The following is a 20289-nucleotide window of genomic DNA, read 5'->3' on the forward strand; positions in this document are numbered from 1 at the left end:
GGCTGAGTTGGGACTCAGGAGTCAGGATTGACTATTTAGGACATGATTCACTGTTATGTGTGATGTAGCACTAGAAATGATATTACACATCTTATATATTAGTTCTTTTATCATATTTATGTGTCAATGTATTTATTTTATGTTGTAGATGCTTTAGATATTAAAAAAATTGAAAAATGAATATTTTTTGTATTTTACGATTTTTTCCTGATTTTTATGTTTTTTTCCGATTTTTTTCCCAATTTTTTTGCCTCGCCGATATTATCCTGATAACGATTACTGCAACATTGAATTAAATATTTGATCTCATGAAACAAAAAATAGAGCAGAGAACAAGATACATAGGACACACTTATTTTTGGACACAATAGTCCCTAAAAAATCCCAATGTGGGAAAACTGGTGCAGCAGTTCTGAGGGTTTATTATTATGCAATACAAATATCTGAATACATATCTAGGATGCTCATCTAGCAATCCTTTACAGAGAAAATATTGGTGGAAAATATGAGTGAGTTTTACCTCACTTCACCCGACAGAACTCCCGCTGATCCGACACAAGATTGGCTAACCCTGGCTATTTCTGCGTCACCTCTTCTGTCATCTGCGTCAGCTTTCCCGGCTATTTCGGCAGTTCCCGAAAGTTCTGACTGTTCACGGCAGTTTCGGCTTCTACCCTCTGCGTCAGCGTTCTTTGCTATTCCGGCAATTCTCGGTAGTTCTGGTTGTTCCTGGTAGTTTCGGTTTCTGCCCTTTGCGTCAGCTTTCCCGGCTGTTCTGGTAGTTCTCGGCAGTTCCTACTGTTCCTGGCAGTTCCTGCTTTTGCGTGACAGGCAACTTTTCCACTTTGCTGGCTCTCTCTGCCTCTCTGTTTGTATTCTTCGGAAAGTCCTCCCAGATTTTCACTGCCCCTCTGCTGTAGAATGATCACTTAATTCGAAATCCTTAGCAAACCCTGCCTTAGGAATCGAATTCTTGATCAATTTGTTCTCTCCGTGTGTATTTCCAAATGAACCCCAAGCCTCCATTTTATACTTTTCTTGTTGAGTCTTCAACGGCCGAGATTAAGTCTCTAATCAATGACTAAGATTAAAACATGACTTGATCCGCCTTCTAGATCATTCTCACCCATATTTTGATTAATACCCATTAATATTTTAATTTCCCTAAGTTTAGACTTAGGAACTCCATTAAAAATATTAATTATTTTAATAAAATACAATGCGGGTGGAATTTCACCAAATGGTTTCCATATAGTCTCACACATAGCTGGCAAGGATACTGCCAAAGAAATGCGAGATGCACTCTCCACGCTATATCAGGGCACTTCTGAGCAACAGAAGATGTTCCTGGAGGAGAAGCTGAGATGCATTTGGATACAAAAAGGGGAAGGCATAGATTCCTTCGTCACTAGGATTCAGGAGTTTCAAGACCAACTTGTAGCTGTTGGGGCAGCGCCTCAACCAACAGAGCTAGTGAGATTGGCACTGAACAGTGTCTCTGAGGAGTGGCAAGTTTTTGTCCAAAGTATATTGGACAAAGACAAGCTGCCAGATTGGGACTGGATGTGGGCTGACTTGCAACAGGAGGAGTTGAGGGAGGCTCTCCTAAAGAGCTCCATCAGTGGCAGTAGTAGCAGCAGACCGAAGGTGGTGAAGGAAGAGGAGAATGTGGCCCTCACATCAAAGGGTCCCAGTCAGGGGCAGGGAGAATATAGAAGGAAAAAGAAAGACTTGTCAAAGGTCAAGTGCTTCAGATGTGGTGAGCTCGGTCACTACAACACGCAGTGTCCTCTTAGAAAGAAGGACAAGTCGGAGAAGCAGGACCAGCAGGCAACGTCAACCAAGATCGACAAGTTGGCCTCCAGGTTGGAGGAAGACTTTGCGATGTTGGCAACCATACCTCCAAGAGTGAGGTGGGTAGATTGGGTATTGTAGTCCCAGAGAACTACAGAGATTGGGCAGGGTCCTTGAGGAGTCCACCTCATGGATCAATACCTAGCTACGGGGTCCCACAATGTATTGTAGGATGGATCAGTGGAAGTTGATGCAGTTAGTAACTTAGTACTAGAGTGACAATTGCATACTAGTAGCAGTTAGATGTTAGGGAGCGCAGTGCAGTGTCGACAATAGAGCAGGTGGCTCAATGCAGAGTTGGTAGCAACGCTGATTCTTCAGAGACAATCCAGAGGCTAATAACAGTGAGGACTCGGGAGATAGATGCATCATACTGAACATAATTGATTCAGTATTTTGGATGCTTTTTAGTTGCAAATGTTGTAGTTGCAGCAACAATAGATGAGAGGTAGTTGTAGTGTAGCAACACAGATGCAACATAAGAGTTGCACAGTGGTTGATGGACAGTGACTGAGGGAATAACGCAGTGACTAAGGGAACAACGCAGTGACTGAGGAAACAACGCAGTGACTGAGGAAGCAACATTGTGACTGAGGGAGCAGCGCAGTCATTTCCAACAGAGTTTCTTGTCGGACATCAGCAACATGACAGAGGTGATATAGAGTGTGGCAGGGTGTGCAACACTAGAACACATTCCTCGCTAAGAGGGAGTGTTAGTTTTTGTAGCATCAGATGTGTTCTAGCCACGAAATCTAGTTGAGAGGCTAGAATAAATGAGATCTCCATGACCCAGAAATCGTTTCTGGAAATTCCACCTAGAAATGGCTTAATTAGATTATTAACCAGTTTTAAAATATTTCCTAAGTCTAAACTTAAGGAATATGGTTAATTAATCAAAATTAATTAATTCAAGTTGAGAATCATCTAGAAACTCACATGGATCGACGCCAAGATGATCCTAGCCATTGATTAAGTTTTAATCTTGGCCGTTGGTGCTCCAACCATGGATTATAAGAGGAAGTCGATGGACACTTGGAGAAGACACTTTTGCAGTTCGATTTTCTTGGCAGATCGATTTCCAAAGAGCAGCAACAGTTGCCGGAGAGCCATAGATCGAAGCAGGGTTAGTGAGGGGCAGAGACAATGATTTGGAGGAAGTTTTCTAGATCCGGAGAGGCAACAACAAGGAGGCCGAGCTATTCCCAGAGAGGCAGCACACAGGAATGCGTAGTTGCTTTAGAAGCAACCTCTATTTTGTTGGAGAGAAATTCATTCTCAATTCCAGAGGCTGGGCAAAGGGTCTAGAGTGCCGGAGAGGTAATCTCCTCAGTAGAGGCAGGAAAAATGACTTCATCATAGGCAATTTTGATCCACACGTGTGGTAGACAGTGCAAAAGGGCTCACGGTGGGGTTTGGACGACCACTTTTTTGAAGGGAAGTTGTGTCGGGATTGCTTGCAGAAAAAGGGTAATTCCCTTAAATCATTTTGGCCAGATTTACTTTTTGTTTGGATTTCCAGTTGGGCATCCATATATTTACTCAAATTTCACTGCTGCATAATAAAATAAAACCCTCATTTGCTGCACCGGTTTTCCCTAGTTGGGTTTTTCCAAGAACATTTGTCCAAAAATAATGGTGTTATTTTTATGTGTGTGTGCTAGTACTTTTTCAAATTCCAACGCTATTTTAATTCCATAGTTTTATTTGTGAAGGTTGCAGTGTGTTTATTTCGATGTTGCTATATCAATAAACTGAATAATTAATTTATCAGTTAGGAGAAATAGTTCCAATTGCTGCAATGGGATTCCGGTTTGTGGAAGTTTCACAATTTTATGGCCAACTTTCTTTCCAGAAGTTTCTATACGCATGAATATTATCCAACGATTTATATTCAACACGTATTCGTATGCTTTCATCCAATCATCTAGCTATCCATATATCTGAAAAAGATCCTGCATATTGACCCATTGCATTCTTACATCCTTTTACTAGTATTGATTCCACATTACATGGAATGCATACTTATCACTAACCTTGTCATAGTTCTTTTCCCAAAGATCTTAAAATGATGATCTTTCCTGAATCATGATGATTCAACTAAGCATATTGACAACCTCTAACATAATGTTAGACAATATTTGGATCATCAATATGTAAAATGGTCTATCTATCCATCTATCCAGATGATCTCTACAAAGTAACTTAATCATGTAAATTATAGACATGCTACTATCATATGCTTCTATCTATGATGCTATGCAAAAACATACTATCTAAAATAAAGAGTAATATTCAAAGAGAACCTGTTAATCAATGATCTTTCTTTAATAGTAAAGATCCTTCACTTCTTCCTTCTTTGCCTTCTTTCCAGTTCTCCCACTACCTCGACTACATGAACTGCACTCCTTTCCTTTCTCTTGTTGTTTTGCTTGTTTGGACAGTCCCTCTTAAAGTGTCCAAATTCATTGCATCCAAAACATTGCACTTTGGACATATCTTTCTTCTTGGACTTGCCAAACTTTCCCTTCTTCAGCTTCTTGACTCGGGCTAGAAAGGCTTGAGATTGCTCATCTTATCCAATATCATCTTTGACCTTGATCCTTGATTCTTCCAATATGCACTACACCCACAACACTTCAAAGGGAGTTTAATTTGTCTTGGAGTAAATGCTTGTTGCAAAGCTGCTCCATTTTGGTGGAAATGCATTCAATACACAAAAGGTTACTTCCGAATTAGTGATAGGTTCCCCAAGTCCTTGCAGATGGTCTCTTAGTTGAGAGACTCTCATGAGAAAGGATGCTACATCTTCATCCTTTAGCTTCTTCATTCTGTACAACTTGTTCCTTAACGACATCTTTTGTCTTGTTGTACTTATCGAATATAAATTCACTAGCTTGTGATACATGGCCTTGGAAGTCTTCAGATTTGCAACAAATGGAACAAGAGAATCCTTAATTAATTCAACTATGATCCTTTTAGCTCTTACTTCCCCTTTCTTGTACTTTGCTAGTTCTTGTGTCTTATCTTTCTCAGGTTCAGTAACTTCTCCAGTAACATATCCCATTACATCTTGCTTTGTGAGTATCAATTCAATCCTTTTCTTCCATGCTAGATAGTTTGAAGCCCCAACAAGCTTATTGCTCTCCTTGCAGAAAGAACCCATGACTTGAAGATTCAGACATCGTGTAATAATATGTTACTTACTTGAGATCACGATTTTCCTTGCGATGTCTTCAACCTTCTTCATGTCTTTAGGACTTTTGGATAGTTCTTGATGATGTCCTTGAAAGATGTTCCTTAGGATTCCTCCACCAGATTAATGCCTTGCAAATAGACTTCCTTTTTGCGAGATCAACACCCTCCTTGCGAGATTGATGTAGTCTTGATCTTTTGCAATGTAGAAACCCTAGATAAGAAGGGTCTTCTACCAACGAGCCTTTAACCAGATCCCCTTAAGAGACAATTTTCCTTTTTGTCTTCTTCTTTCAGGCTTTGAGAGCTTCTTATCTTTTGATCAACAATTCTTTCTAATGTCCTTCCAACTGCCTTTCTTGTTAACCTGGCTCTAATACCATGTTAAAAAATGTAAAGCGACAACTATTATATCTTATTTTCTTTAACATTGATAGTGATTGTGAATCTTTAGTTATCTTGGTTATGTTCTTTAGTTAGATCTTCTCATCAAACAATATCAAGAACATGAACAACAATAGAGGACACATATATAGGCTCTCAACTAGGGCAAAACTCCTCTAAGGGGAAAACCCAAAAGCTCTTCTTTTCTTAGAATATGTTTCAAATGAAATACAAAGACCCAATCCCTAGACCAAGTCCTTCTCCTAGTACCAAGTTGGCCTTTCCTCAAGTCATTCCTTTGTTCTGCACCAAACTGCTCTTCCCTGCAACTTCGTTCTGCCGGCTACAACACTGCTACTTGACCTAGAACTTTGGCCCAACAACTTCGTTCTTGCAACTTCTTGGAAATGCTAATACAGTTTCCTCCTAAGACCTACTTAGAGAAAGATAGATCTCCTAATGTCAACGAGGTCTAGACAAGGGTTTTCCCTCTTCCAACTACAGATTCTGCACTTCGTCCTCCTGTAACTCGGACCTGCAATTTCGGCCTATTTCAGCAACCTAGAAACCCTAGAATTCTGCACGTGTGAGAGAGATAGAGCCTAGAAACAAGAAATTTCGTCCTCCTAGCTTCTCCCAAATCTTCGCTCTCCTTCTTCTGCCTTTCCCAGCTATAGATCAAACTCTTTTTGTAGACCGAACTTGTGAGTGTGTGTGTCTCAAATGAGGTCGAACTTCTCCTTTCTATAGCCTTCTCAAGGGGTCAAATTCCCTCCTTTTGGCCTACTTGATGATCCCAGGGATGACTTGTACTCTTGTAGATTCCAGGACTTTCTAGACTCAAAAATAATTCTTTTTACATTTACAAATTGCATGGAAGGGTCTTATAAAAATGATATTAACTCCATTGACTCATGACAATAAATCCTAAGAACAAACAAACCCTAGAAGCACGAAGAACATGTTTTTACCTAGAAGACCATCAATAATGAGCTTGAAACCCATGCTTTAATAATAATAACTTTCTTTCTTCTTTGCTTGTTTGTTACATAGGATACATATTTAAATGAGTACAACAATTATGAAGACCAAAACTGGTTACATTTTCAACATTGGGTGCATAGTGTGGGATTGCATGACGTGAGTTAGGACATAGACAAGCTTTTTCTAGCATGCTGAAAGATCCATAGTCAGGGTAGTGAGTGCACATATTGTGTTTCTCTTGAGTCTATAAACACCATGCAATATCTGCCTATATTGACGTTTCATCTTGTTCCTAACTTCTTTTATTTTCTCCAGTGCAATTTGGAATTATTTACATCTAAGATATATATATATATATATATATATATATATATAATGTGCAAATACATATAAAAATGAATCTCTCTCTCTCACATACACACACGTATAGATGCAGGTAAATTTTTATCTCACCCGTTAAATTGACGGTTTTAAAAATTAAGTAAACTTAGTAATGACGTCAAGATTTTCAAATTGCCAGTATTTGATGGTTAAAAAGACAAAACATGTGTAAATACTTGTCAAATTTGACCACTGCTTGCAACCTGCTAAAATTTATACACACAAGACAAGGGGTCACTATCACTACAGCTCAGATCCCCACTCTTCTAGCTCAATTACCTTGAAAATGGCTATGGGAGGCTTCCCTTGGATGACTTCAACCAACCAACACAAGACTAGTGCTTTGTATAGGGTCAAATGGCTGAAGTAGAGGAGTTCTATGTTGTTTCCCTGCTGGCCCAATGTGTAAAATCTGCAGAAACTATATTAAACCAACAAAAAAATACACTCTAGTCTAACAAGATATATCATGTGAGTAGTCAAATTGAGTGTACAAGAAATATGCTAACCAAATTTAAAAATACTTTTACAATTAGTACCTTGGTTAGAGTGGTTGTTGTGCGATTTTGCTTGCTGTTCTGTTGCATCAATTTGCAAAATCTGTGTAAAATTACAGAAAATAACAGTAAAATCTATTTTATAGGCCACCCAAAAATGCCCAAACATCTCTAGATCCAAGATCTAGAGGTGAGGAAGCTTTAAGATAGAAGTTAGGTCACTTTTGACGACTTCCAAGTCCTAAACCTGTAACAAAATTGGATTTCCAGCAAGATGGAAATTCGCTTGCTAAGGTTTGGGGTCAACCCCCCTGGGTGGAAAACCCATAAATTTATTCCCGCAAAAATGAGATATTTTAATGGTTGGGAATGAATAGATTTAGCCACAAATGAAAGATGAAAACATACAAAATAGATTTGAAGGTAATACAAGGTATATTAAAGATACTGACTTGAAAAAATAGGACTTGTGTAGTGAGAAATTTACAAAAAATAGTGTTACAACTATGCTTCACTACAAATCTGCACAATTAACTCATTACATGCATAAAAGATGTGTATAAAATATGATTACAAAGAAGGATGTATTAGTTCCTTGGTTTAGTTATGAAATTTATTATACTCTTTTGTACGATAAAAATTATGGTAGCAAACTAGTTGATGAAATAGAAAAAAGAAGAAATATTTTGGATTTTTAAATGAGGTGGTTGAAAAAGTGATGTTTCGCCTGGCCTTTTTACTTACCACTTTGTCGGGTTGAAATCACAGCCCTCTCTTTGTTAACTTTTCCTCAGGGACTAGGAATCAGTGGGGAGTTGGGGATGAAACTATCCCACTCAGTTAGTCTAGAATGCTTGCAAAAAAAGATCCCACCAGGAGATCTACTCATTCAAGATGCCCCATCTATTATACCAAGAGTAACACCAATATTCCACATTCTTGTTGAAGATTTCCCCTAGAGGGCTTGTCCAACATTAGAATCTATCTTATTGATGATAGCTAAGGGTGAGGTGAAATATTTTGGCCTAAATCTCCTCTTCCACGTGATTGTCTACCCCTCAATGGATTTCTATAGCAGCTTTGCGATAACCAAATAATTCTTACAAATTGTTCAATTAAACACAAATTATAGGCTAAAGCTAAGAAAAGAAGGAATCGAAAAATCAACCCAATAACAAAAGTATTTGCAAAATGGTTTCTTTATTGAATGGCATAAAATGATCTCACAATCAACAACCTTTTACTAGAAATTATAGGCTAAAGCTAAGAAAAGAAGGAATCGAAAAATCAACCCAATAACAAAAGTATTTGCAAAATGGTTTCTTTATTGAATGGCATAAAATGATCTCACAATCAACAACCTTTTACTAGAAGAGGCTAGCCTTTAATAAAACTTTTCTTAATGGCTAGCTAATGCTGGTTAGAAGTCTTCTCCAGAGAATAATATTCATTAGTCATCAAGATGTCATAGACCTAGTAAATTCGATAAAATATTTCATTACATTCATGAATTTTCTACAAAAGGGGTTAAACTGACTCAAATGCCCTTGGAAGTCCATATTCCCTTTGCTTATGTCATCAAAAGACCAAGAATAAAGAATAATAAACTTTGGAGGTCCAATGTCCAACATGGAAAACTCGACTTGGTCCTTTTGGAATTTGATTTGGTTGAAGAGAAGACTCTTGACTTTCTAATGACTACATTTTTATCCACTCATCAACTCCTTGGTGCACAACACCCTAACTTTCCACTTAACTGTCCATAATGGCTAGTTTGAAGCTTTAACAACTAGTTTGCTTGACAATCAATGAATAGTAAACTTGACTTCACTGCCTTTTCTACTGGTCTCCAATGTGTCGGTGAATTTGATGATTCTACCACCTAGGTGTGAAAATTCTATCACTGCAACATCTGATTTACTTTGCTTACTGATTTTCAATAAGTTATTTATGAAATTCCTTCAATAAACATTAAAATAAATTTTGCTGCAGATATCACACCATAATACAGAAACAAACACATGCACAAGAATCGACACATTGGCATAGATATTTTGGACAATAGTCCCCGGAAAAACCCAATGTGGGAAACCGGTGCAGCAAGGGAGGATTTTATTATTCAACAATTCTTCAGTACAATTGGGTGCCAAACTGGCTTACCCAACAGAGAGAAAAATTCTCCAGCACTTCTCCCAGTCCCAGCGTCAGCCTGGCTGACCTCTGCGTAGCTCCCAGACACTCTGCATCAGCCCCTGCTTGTCTGCGTCAACCCTGGGCCTCTCTGTGTCACCCATGCAGGCCCTTTAGTGACTGTGCAGTCTCTTGCTGCCTCAACGTCTGCCTCTCCTGCCTCTGCGCTGGTCTTCTGTTGCTGATCCTGACTCTCTACTCCATACTTGCTGCCTCCTGCTGCTCTCTAGACCACTAGTTCGAATTTCTCAGCTAACCCCACTCCAGAAATCAAACTAACTGGTCTCCCTCAGTGTGTCCTCCAACTGACCCTCAAGCCTCTTCTTATACTTTTCTCGTTGGTCCATCAACGACCAAGATTAAGTCCCTAATCAACGGCTAAGATTAGATCTGGCTTGATCCATGACTTTTGGACCATTTTAACTCAGTTTTATATTAATTCACATTAATATTTTATTTTCCCCAAGTTTAGACTTAGGGACTCCATTAAAAATATTAATTATTTTAATATCTTCCAAACTGGTTAGGTTCTGCGCAAACCATTTCTGGGTCTTGGAGATCTCATGTGCTTTAGCCTCTCCACCAATTTTCGTTGCTAGAACACATCAGATGCTACCCCAATCGACACTCCCTCTTAGCAAGGACTGTGCTCTAGTAATGCTCCTCACTGAGTATCACCCCGATCATCCGGCATCGGTCCCTGTGCTGATGCTAAGCCTCCTTACCCAACATCCTATACACTGCTGCCTCTGCACTGCGGCATCCTGTATTGCTGCCCATGGCTCTGCTACTGCCATTGCTGCATTTGTACGTCAGCTCCCTCTGCATCTGTGTTGCTGCTGGTCCTTTTCTCCCAACACTGCATCCGCATTGCAACTCCCTCTGCATCTGTGTTGCTATCACCCCCATTTCTGCTACTGAAACAGGTTCTTTATCATCCCCATCTTTTCTCTGAAGTAATCAAACTTTGTCCTTCCAAGGGCCTTGGTGAGGATGTTCGCCACCTGTTCTCTTGTAGGAGTGTAGCTCAACTGTACAGCTCCTCGTTGGACACAGTCTCTGACAAAGTGACACTAGATATCAATATGCTTTGACCAATCATGAAACACTGGATTCTCATAGAGCTTGATGCAACTCTGATTATCGCACGTGATCTTGGTCGCCTCCATTTTCCTTCTGAATAGGTTCAAAAGCAGTTTTCTAAGCCATATGGCCTCACACGAAGCTATGCTCGCCGCCATATATTCTGCCTCAGATGAGCTCAGAGCCACAGACTTCTGTTTCCTATTGCACCAGGAAGCCATTCTTGATTCAATGTTGAAACAATACCCAAAGGTACTTTTCTGATCCATTGAACTTCCTGCCTAATCTGCATCAGTAAATCCACTCAATTCGATATGCTTACCCTTGGTGTACAAGAGTCCATAATCGACTGTCCCCTGTAAATACCTGAGAATGTGTTTGGCTACTACCCAGCGCGCCCTCTTCAGTTCCACCAAGAATTGACTGAGGGTGTTGATAGCGTAGCAAATGTCTGGCTTGGTATTGACCAGATACATCAAGGACCTTATGAGCTGCCTGTATAGGGTGAGATCAACATCTTTGTCTTCTGATGCATCAATATTCTTCCAGTTGGTGATCATTAGAGTAGCCATGGGTCTACAGTCCTCCATCCTGAATCTTTTCAAGATTTTTGTAGCATACCTCCCTTGCCCAAGGAAGATCTCTCCCTTTTGCTGCCAAACTTCCAACCCTAGGAAGTAATGTATTAGTCCCAAAATCCTTCATATCGAATTTTGTGGCTAGATTCTTCTTGTAGTCCCAAATGAGCCTGGATGATCTTGTCAGAAAGAGATCATCCACATACAATACTAAGATTAGCGACTCATTCTTTATAACCAGATTGTAGCTATTCAGATCTGCGTCACTCTTGACAAATCCCATCTTTTGCAAGTAGCCATCGATTCGACCATACCATGCTCTAGGTGCCTGTTTCAGCGCATACAAGGCTTTCTTCAATCTGCATACATGAGACTTCTTCTCATGTGTCACAAAGCCCTTTAGTTGTTCAATGTATACCTCTTCTTCTATTAGTCCGTTCAAAAAAGCCGTTTTGACATCCATCTAATGAATCCCCCACCCCATCTGAGCTGGAAGAGATATCACGGTCCTAATAGATGTATACCTAGCTACCGGGGCGAAGGTCTCCTCGTAGTCAATTCCTTCCTTTTGAGCATACCCCTTAGCTACAAACCTGGCCTTGTATTTCTCAACACTGTCCTCTGCAGCGTATTTGATCTTGTAGATCCATCTCGAACCTACTATTGATTTGTCTTGAGGCCTTGGCACTACTTCCCAGACATCGTTCACCATTATGGAGTTGTACTCCTCTACCATCGCATCTAGCCAAACCTGATGTTGAGCTTCCTCCTGGAAATTGGCAGGCTCCCCATCCTGAGCTACTAGTGCTTGATATCTATCTGGTTGTTTTCGCTCCCTCTTACTGTTTCTTGCCGCACCAATGAAGTCCTCTGCATCTCACAGAATCTGATGAAGTTCCCTGCTAGTTCTTCCTTTTCCAGCAGGTGCCTCTGTTAGCTCCTCCTCATCCTATGAATCTTCTTGATCCGAGGAAGAATTTTTTACTTCTGTTGATTGAAGAGGTTTAACCAACGACTCTTCTTTTGATCGCTCCTCGGAAGGCATCTCACGAGATTTTCTGAAAGTTCTGTCCTCCATGAACTTTACATCTCATCAAACCACTACCTTCTCGCTCCCTGGAAGATAGATTTTGTATGCCTTAGCGTTCTCGCTATATCCCACTAGGTATCCCTTTTCCGTAGTTTGATCTAGCTTTTTCCTCTTTTCCTCTGGTATGCGGCAATATGCTAAACTCCCAAATATCCTGAAATCACTGACTTCAGGTGTCTTCCCTATGAAAACTTTCTCTGGAGTAATCTTGCCCAACACCCGATGAGGATTATTGTTCTGAACATAGACTGCTATGTTGCATGCTTCTGCCCACAGGAATTTTGGCATATCCTGATCATACATCATGGCTCTAGCTGCTTCTACAATAGTCTTGTTCTTCCTTTTTGCTACTCCATTCTGCTCCGGATTGTACGGGGCTGTCCACTCTCTTCTAATGACCTCCTTAGTGCAAAAATCAATGAAGTCCTTATCGACATACACTCCTCCATTATCTGAGCGCAAAACTTTTATTTTCTTCCCAGTCAGATTCTCCACCAGAGCCTTGAATTCTTTGAAGTGACAGAAAGCCTTATCCTTGGTTTTTAGAAAATAAATCCAAGTTTTCCTTGGGTGGTCATCAATGAAGGTAAGGAAATACTCAACATCACTAAGACCTTTGGTGGACATATGTCCGCAGATATCTGAGTGTATCAATCCCAGTACACTCTTGGCCCTGTGTTTACTCCGAGTAAATGCTACCTTGGCATACTTTCCTAGAGCACATCTTCTGGATACATCATCTCGTTCTGTACTAAGATTCAGAACTCCTGTTACAGTGCTCTTGAGAATTCTCAGAGCGCCATTGTGCAAATGTCCCATTCTTCTGTGCCATAGTTCGTTCAAGTCTTTGTCTCCATGACTGCCTATTAGTGCCATTGATGATTTTAGTTGTAATCTGTACAACCTGTTACTTTTTATCCCGATCCGCACTTTCTTTTTCCAGCTTGAGTGTTTGAGTTATACATTCTCCTTGATGAAGTAGATGTCATAGCCCTTGCCTTGAAGTTGCGACACGAAAAGTAAGTTCATCCCCAATCCTAGTACATGCAACACATTTGTAGCACGGAACCGTTCTCCCGATTCTGTTTGAAAAGCTATGGTACCCTTCCTTACTGGAGTACACATTGCCTTGTCCCCCATGGTGATTTGAAATTTTCATCTTCTCTTCTCGATACTCTGAGAAACATTCCCTGATTCCCATCATATGCCAAGAAGCTCCACTGTCTATATACCATACTTTTGATGATGCAAAACTAGTCATACAAGTCACTTCTTCTTCCATCCTAGAAGCCAACATGGAGAAATCGAAATCTCTTGTGCAATTTTCTGAAAATCTGTGCGAGTCCCCTGACGTGGATGCCTCTGCATCATGGTCTCGACCCATAATTGATTTTCCCTTCCTGTCTCTGATTACTCCCTCTGATACCATGTGAAAATTCTATCACTGCAACATCTGATTTACTTTGCCTACTTATTTTCAATAATTTATTTATGAAATTCCTTCAATAAACATTAAAATAAATTATGCTGCAGATATCACACCATAATACAGAAACAAACACATGCACAAGAATCAGCACATCGACATAGATATTTTGGACAACAATTCTCGGAAAAACCCAATGTGGGAAACCGGTGCAGCAAGGGAGGATTTTATTATTCAGCAATTCTTCAGTACAACCAGGTGCCAAATTGGCTCACCCAACAGAGAGAAAAATTCTACAACACTTATCTCAGTCCCAGCGTCAGCCTAGCTGACCTCTGCGTAGCTCCTTGACACTTTGCGTCAGCCCCTGCTTGTTTGCGTCAGCCCTGGGCCTCTCTGCGTCACCCACACAGGCCCTTTAGTGACTGCGCAGTCTCCTGCTGCCTCAACGTCTGCCTGAAAGGCCCTGCGTTTGCCTCTCCTGCCTCTGCGCTGGTCTTCTGTTGCTGATCCTGACTCTCTGCTTTGTACTTGCGGCCTCCTGCTGCTCTCCAGAACACTAGTTCGAATTTCTCAGCTAACCCCGCTCCGGAAATCGAACGGGCTGGTCTCTCTCAGTGTGTCCTCCAACTGACCATCAAGTCTCTTCTTATACTTTTCTCGTTGGTCCATCAATGGCCAAGATTAAGTCCCTAATCAACGACTAAGATTAGATTTGGCTTGATCCATGACTTTTGGACCATTCTAACTTAGTTTTATATTAATTCACATTAATATTTTATTTTCCCGAAGTTTGACTTAGGGATTCCATTAAAAATATTAATTATTTTAATATCTTCCAAACTCGTTAGATTCTGCCCAAACCATTTCTGGATTTTGGAGATCTCATGTGCTTTAGCCTCTCCACCAATTTTCTTGGCTAGAGCACATCCAATGCTACCCCAAATTAACACTAGGTTTGTTGTAACCTACTTTGATTTCACCTGAATCTTTCTCTAAATTTGATATCATGCTCTGTGTTGCCACATCATCCTTACATCTACCAAGTGATCACACCCATGTGCTAGATCTCTAACACCTTCAAGAACTTTGAAAATTTGAGAGATGGGTTTTGTTCCTCTCTTCTTGTAGACCACTTTTTACGCAATGAATGTCAAAATCTACCCAACACTGCCCTATTTTTCCAACTGGAAACTTGTAGTACCTATTGTCTAACTTTGACTAGCCATAACTTGACAATGCCTTCACTGTTTGGAGGAATTCAACATGGCATGTCATCCTCATCGAACTGAACAATTTGGGACCAATTTGACTTTTTGCCTTCTGGGACCACTTACATCAAAAAATGTGAACTACCTTGGGAAACATGAGAAGTTCACACTGTGAGACTAACATGTTGAGAAACATTTGAGGGATATTGCACCATGGCCAAGGTCACATAGTGACTCAATAAATACATAACCATGTGGTAAGACATAGGTGCACCCAACATGGACTATACTGGTCCCTACACTGATAATCACCCCTACAGAAACAGGTTTCTCTAAAACTATGAGTGCTTAAGTAAGTCCATCCAAGGCCTTCCAATCCTATCTATTACAAAAGGAGCCGGAGATGAACTCAAAGGGACCAACCATGGTCCGACCAAACATAAGGTCTAGGACACCTACGACAGGGTTTCCCATGGTTGTTACATGGTTTTAACTTGTGGCCTTGGGCTTACAATGGTGTGAAAAATGCTGCAAAAATATATATGTACCCTTGCTGACATGAGGGGTAACAAGTCCCTAAAAGTTTGCAATTTTTAACCTTTTTTCATGTGTCTATTGATAAGGTCCCATTTCTAAACAATGCTCCTATATGATGAATGATCAAATGAGTTATAGCTCCTGAGTTCTGCTGTTATTATTGAATCCATTTTTGCGCCACTTTGTATCTTTCTCATCCCAATGCTGAATAGTTTGCAATCCTTTATTAGTCATTGACAGTGAATTTCTTTTATTTCTTGTTGCAGCTGCAGGCAAGGAGTTCTCTAATAGTTTATCACATCAAGCAAAAGAAAGTCCTGAGGTTGCTGCTGAAAGCACAAGTTATCAAACTTCCACTACGGCGACCCTTGCTACTGAAAGCACAAGTTATAAAACTTCCACTACAGCGACCCTTGCTACTGAAAGCACAAGTTATGAAACTTCCACTACAGTGACCGTTGCTACTGAAGGCACAAGTTATAAAACTTCCAGTACAACGACCAAAGGTCTCATAGTTTTGAGCCCTTTGGAGAATGGTGGAAGCCAAAAAACAGCATATACATGTACAGAGGCAACATATATTACTCAGGGTATGAATGAATCTGGTAAATCCTCTGAATTGAAGGAGCAATCTCCACAAGACCAACTGAGAGAACTGCATTTAGATGATTCTGCTAGATCACATGCTAAACAAGAAGAACAGGAGCATGCAAAAACTGGAGCACCCAGCGAAGATGCATTTATAATTTTACCAGATGCACTTCCTAAAGATATAAGGACAAGCATACAAGATGAGAAGATTCATGAAGATTCGTCTACACATGATCAAGAGTCAAATAATTTTTCTGCAGTATGTCGGGATGAAGAGTTGCAGCAGGATGCTGAAGTGCAGAAGGATGAATCATATAAGAATGACTACATGTGCAGTTGTATTCCAGTTTCTAATCAGAGTGTCTGGTCAATATGGCCATTCAAGGAGAGAATTAACGGTTAGTTCTTTACCTTGATTCGAAGAGTTAAGAATAAATGAACATACTTGTGTTTCTTTCTGAAAAAATATTTATATTATTTTGTTTTAGTTAGAAGTTCTTTCTGACATTGTGCTTTCTTGAAGTAAGAATTTATAAAATGGTACGATTGGAAAACTTCATCTGGAGGGGTAAATTATTATATTAATTGCACATGTATTCATAAATAAAACATCATGCTAAAAATTTGGCAGACGTAGGCAATTCACCACTAGGCCCCAAATAAAACTGCTATTACTTTGTTTTATTGACAGCTGTTTTAAATCTAGAATGACCATGACTTAAATTCTGACTTGTCTATTGGGTAGGACGCTTTCTAGGCATGTCAACTTAATAACTTGTTGATTTGTGCAGTCTCATGGACCTAATTTAAGAGGATGTTGCATGTGACTTGTGAATTTACTTGGAGGACCCACATAGAAGATGCTCTTAATTTGTATGCAGCCGTTGCTGCTGATAATACATAACAGCTTTTGGGCTGCTAAGTTTGCAAGTGTGATTTTGTGTAGTTGCAGATTTCTCTCACCAGGACCAAATATTGGAAGGAGTCCACTGAAGAAAAAAGGAAATAAGTTAATAACAGAACAACCTTCTCTGAAGATCAGATCTCTTGCAACATACAAGCTCCAGAAGCCAGATGCTGCTAGGGCTTGTTACCACCTTAAAAGGTTTCTTAGAAGAGCCTTACTAAACTATTGGAGATTTATGTTGTCAGTCAAGATTCTTTTCGTAATTCTTCAGTCAGCCAGCCTTATGCTTGTTTGTTCAGTCGATAATTTTCTCAGAAGTGTAGCCTAGTGCCCTAGCCCCTTGACATTAAACCATACCCTTAAAGCACCTAGACTAGGTACTGGAATCCCTTGTAGGGTGGCTAGCTTTTCATATTTTCACAAGTAGCATGTGGTAAATAATTTCTTGTCCACGCTAAAGTTTGGAGAAATATGTTAATACAGCTAAACTTTACTTTTGAAACTGACCCGAACTTGAATAGGAACGCAACAACTTACATATATAATCATAAATACAGAGATGCAACAGAAAAACACTTCATTTCATTAATAGAAAAATAATGAACTATGCTTACAAACATAATGGAAATAAGATAGCTCGGGCGGTGGTAGTTTATCTTTGAAAAGAGATGTGGCGGCTACATGCCTTTGAACTGTGTTACAATGAGGCTGAAAGGCCTATTTATTATTGAAAAACAATGGAAAACCTTAAACATCCAAAAACCTAACCCTAGGAGATGAAGCTCCAAAACTGTGGGCCCCGTTTGGGTAAATTGATACATCAACTTCCCGGGGTCGTACCTTTGGCATACAATCTCCGTTTGGCTGCCAAAATACCTCGTTTTGAAGATCCTGAAGAGGAGGCCGAAAACAAATAGGCAAGCCGGTTTGGACGTTTTTCGGTCTCTCCGTTTTCCCTAAAAACATTGTTTGGGGCCTCAAAACGGCTCTGGAAGTTCAAGACCCGAAAAATTGCCAAAAATAGTAAACTGTGCTACAATTAAGGAAACTGAAAAACTGAAAGAGACAGTGTTGGGGGTCCAAGTGGAATAGGCGGGTGGCCACCAATATCCACGTGGATCATTCCTCTCTCCTTAGGAAGCAATGGTCCCTATTGCGTTGAGTGCCTCCATGAGATGGGGAAACTTCTGCTCAACTTGGTCCCTGGTAAGCCACTTGCCTTGGTGAAGGAGTTGGCGAGCTTTGACAATCCAATATAGCTAGATCTTTTGCTGGCGAGTGTTCTTGATCTGTGTGTTCATGATTTGATTAGTGGTGGCCTGTTCCATGCAGTCTGGGTTTATCTCTATTGGGGTGAGCTGTTTTGCAATGTCAAAAGTGTCCAACAATGGTGGAAAGTATGGCCGAATGCGATCTACATTGAATATTGGGTGTAGACCAAGGAACGGCGGAATGCTAAGCTCGAAGGCATTGTCCCCTACAACCTTGGTGATGGTGTATGGCCCATATCGGACCAGACGAAGCTTGCGGTGGGGTCCAACGAGGTGCTCCTTCTGCAATGTAGCCAAACTTTGTCGCCCACCTGGAACTTGTGCGACACCTGATGCTGATCACGGCGCTGCTTGTACTTAGCATTGACTCTATCCAATATGTCATGGACCTGCTGGCAGATGTATTGAATGCGCTCAATGAAGTTGTTAGCCCTGTCGGTTTCGGATTGGACATGAGCCGAATCTGCCTGAGTAGCTGCAAATGGTATGGCCACATCAATGGGACATAATGGCTGAAATCCTAGACCTACCTCAAAGGGGCTATGGCCTGTTGAGTTGTGGAGAGTTCTCTTGTAGCTGTGCTGGACGTAGGGGAGGCTTTCATCCCATGTGCGTGGATGTGTCCAAATGAGGTAGAAGGCACTTGTATTTATAGCCTTTCAAGGTGGTCTACTTTGTTAGGGCTGACCTTGACAAATGTGCACATGTGGGATTTTCTTCATAAGTATGCTTTCCCTAATCCAATTTGAGTGATCTTTAGTTCGATATTGGTCCTCCAGAAAAGAGGAATTCAATGTAATCATTATCATCATCAGGCGAGCTATCCAAAGTGGAATTTGACTGTAGTTGAAATTTTTAACAGAGAAGGCCCTAAAGGCTGACGTTGAGGCTAGAAGGAGCCACACTAGGCCAAGGAAGGATGACGTTGGACCTAGAGGTCCTAAAACAATTTCAAACCCAAGCCAAAATTCAAATTTACTTCAGATCTTCAATTTTACTGCAAAATGCTTCAGTTGCTGGCCCTGTAAAAATTTTAGAGACTAGATCTTACCCTCAACAGGCCTAGATCTAGCTCTAATCTAACAAATTTTCTTTGATCTCACCTACACAAATAAATTTACAAATACTCAAAACCCCAATATATACAAAAAAAAATAAAACCCCAAACCCCCGCTGTAGAAGAAGGGTTAGAAAATAAAATTATTTACATACAAAATATACAAGTGTACAATGCTTAGAAATATTTTTTGAAGAATAGATTTTTTGTAGACTTTTACAATGGTTAGATGTATTTTGAAAAATAAATGTTTAGACAGCCTTAGCGAAGTTAGAAAATCACATAAAATATTCAGAATCCAAACATGGTCAACCTGTGCCCACAGTTTGTGAATTTTGAGCTGGAGGGCCAGAGAAACTGAAAACTCTATATATTTTCTCAAGAAGCAATTGTTAGAACATACAATGAATCAGATCACCTAAGATAAGCCCAAAACTTACCAATAGAATGTTCCTATCATCTACAATGAAATAACGATTTAATTATTATTTGAAGCACAATATAAGAATGCACATACCCAACACATACCGCGAATCAGTGAGACAAAAACACAATGAACTGCACCAATATTTTATTATGTTGATCAAACGTTCCCAACAAAATAATGGCTTTACAGAAGCACTTACAAAATTACATCTGACCAGAAATCAAAATCCAGATTAAAACATAAGGAAAAAGCCTTCCATTTATAGTGAAATTCCTCCAAGTGGAAAATAACGGCTAGTTGGCTTGATCCCCATCAAAACAATCTCGATTGTTGATAAATCTTTGAAGATCTTTTAATCTCCGTCGTTGAAAATATTTATTTTTGAGGAATTTTTGAATTTCTCATTAAAACCATTTTTATTAGCTCAAAAATTCGACTTTGATTTAACCACCAGGGTCCAAAGGTCTAAATTTTCTTAAAATTTTCAATATTCCCATGGTGGGGGACTTCCAAAATTTAACTTCTTTTAGACCCATGAATTTTTCTACTTGGAGAATTTAATTTCTCTAACATTTTTATTTTTGACTCTAAAATAATTAATTTCCTGGCTTAGGATTTAATTTATTTTT

At 39.9% G+C, this 20289-nt stretch overlaps 1 protein-coding gene across 3 annotated transcripts in view; it reads left to right on the forward strand.

The window, feature by feature from the left end:
- Positions 1-20289, forward strand: part of LOC149220522 (uncharacterized) — a 398953-nt gene that overhangs the window by 234335 nt on the left and 144329 nt on the right. For all 3 annotated transcript variants that reach the window (XM_089384792.1, XM_089384793.1, XM_089384794.1), the window contains exon 4: positions 15674-16396. In XM_089384792.1, the coding sequence (XP_089240918.1) occupies positions 15674-16396 (723 nt within the window). The remainder of the gene's footprint in view (positions 1-15673; positions 16397-20289) is intronic.

This window comes from Pinus tabuliformis, chromosome Q (assembly GCF_031772625.1).
Source record: "Pinus tabuliformis cultivar Carrire ecotype Pingquan chromosome Q, CPIR1, whole genome shotgun sequence".
In the NCBI taxonomy this organism is placed as follows: domain Eukaryota; kingdom Viridiplantae; phylum Streptophyta; class Pinopsida; order Pinales; family Pinaceae; genus Pinus; species Pinus tabuliformis.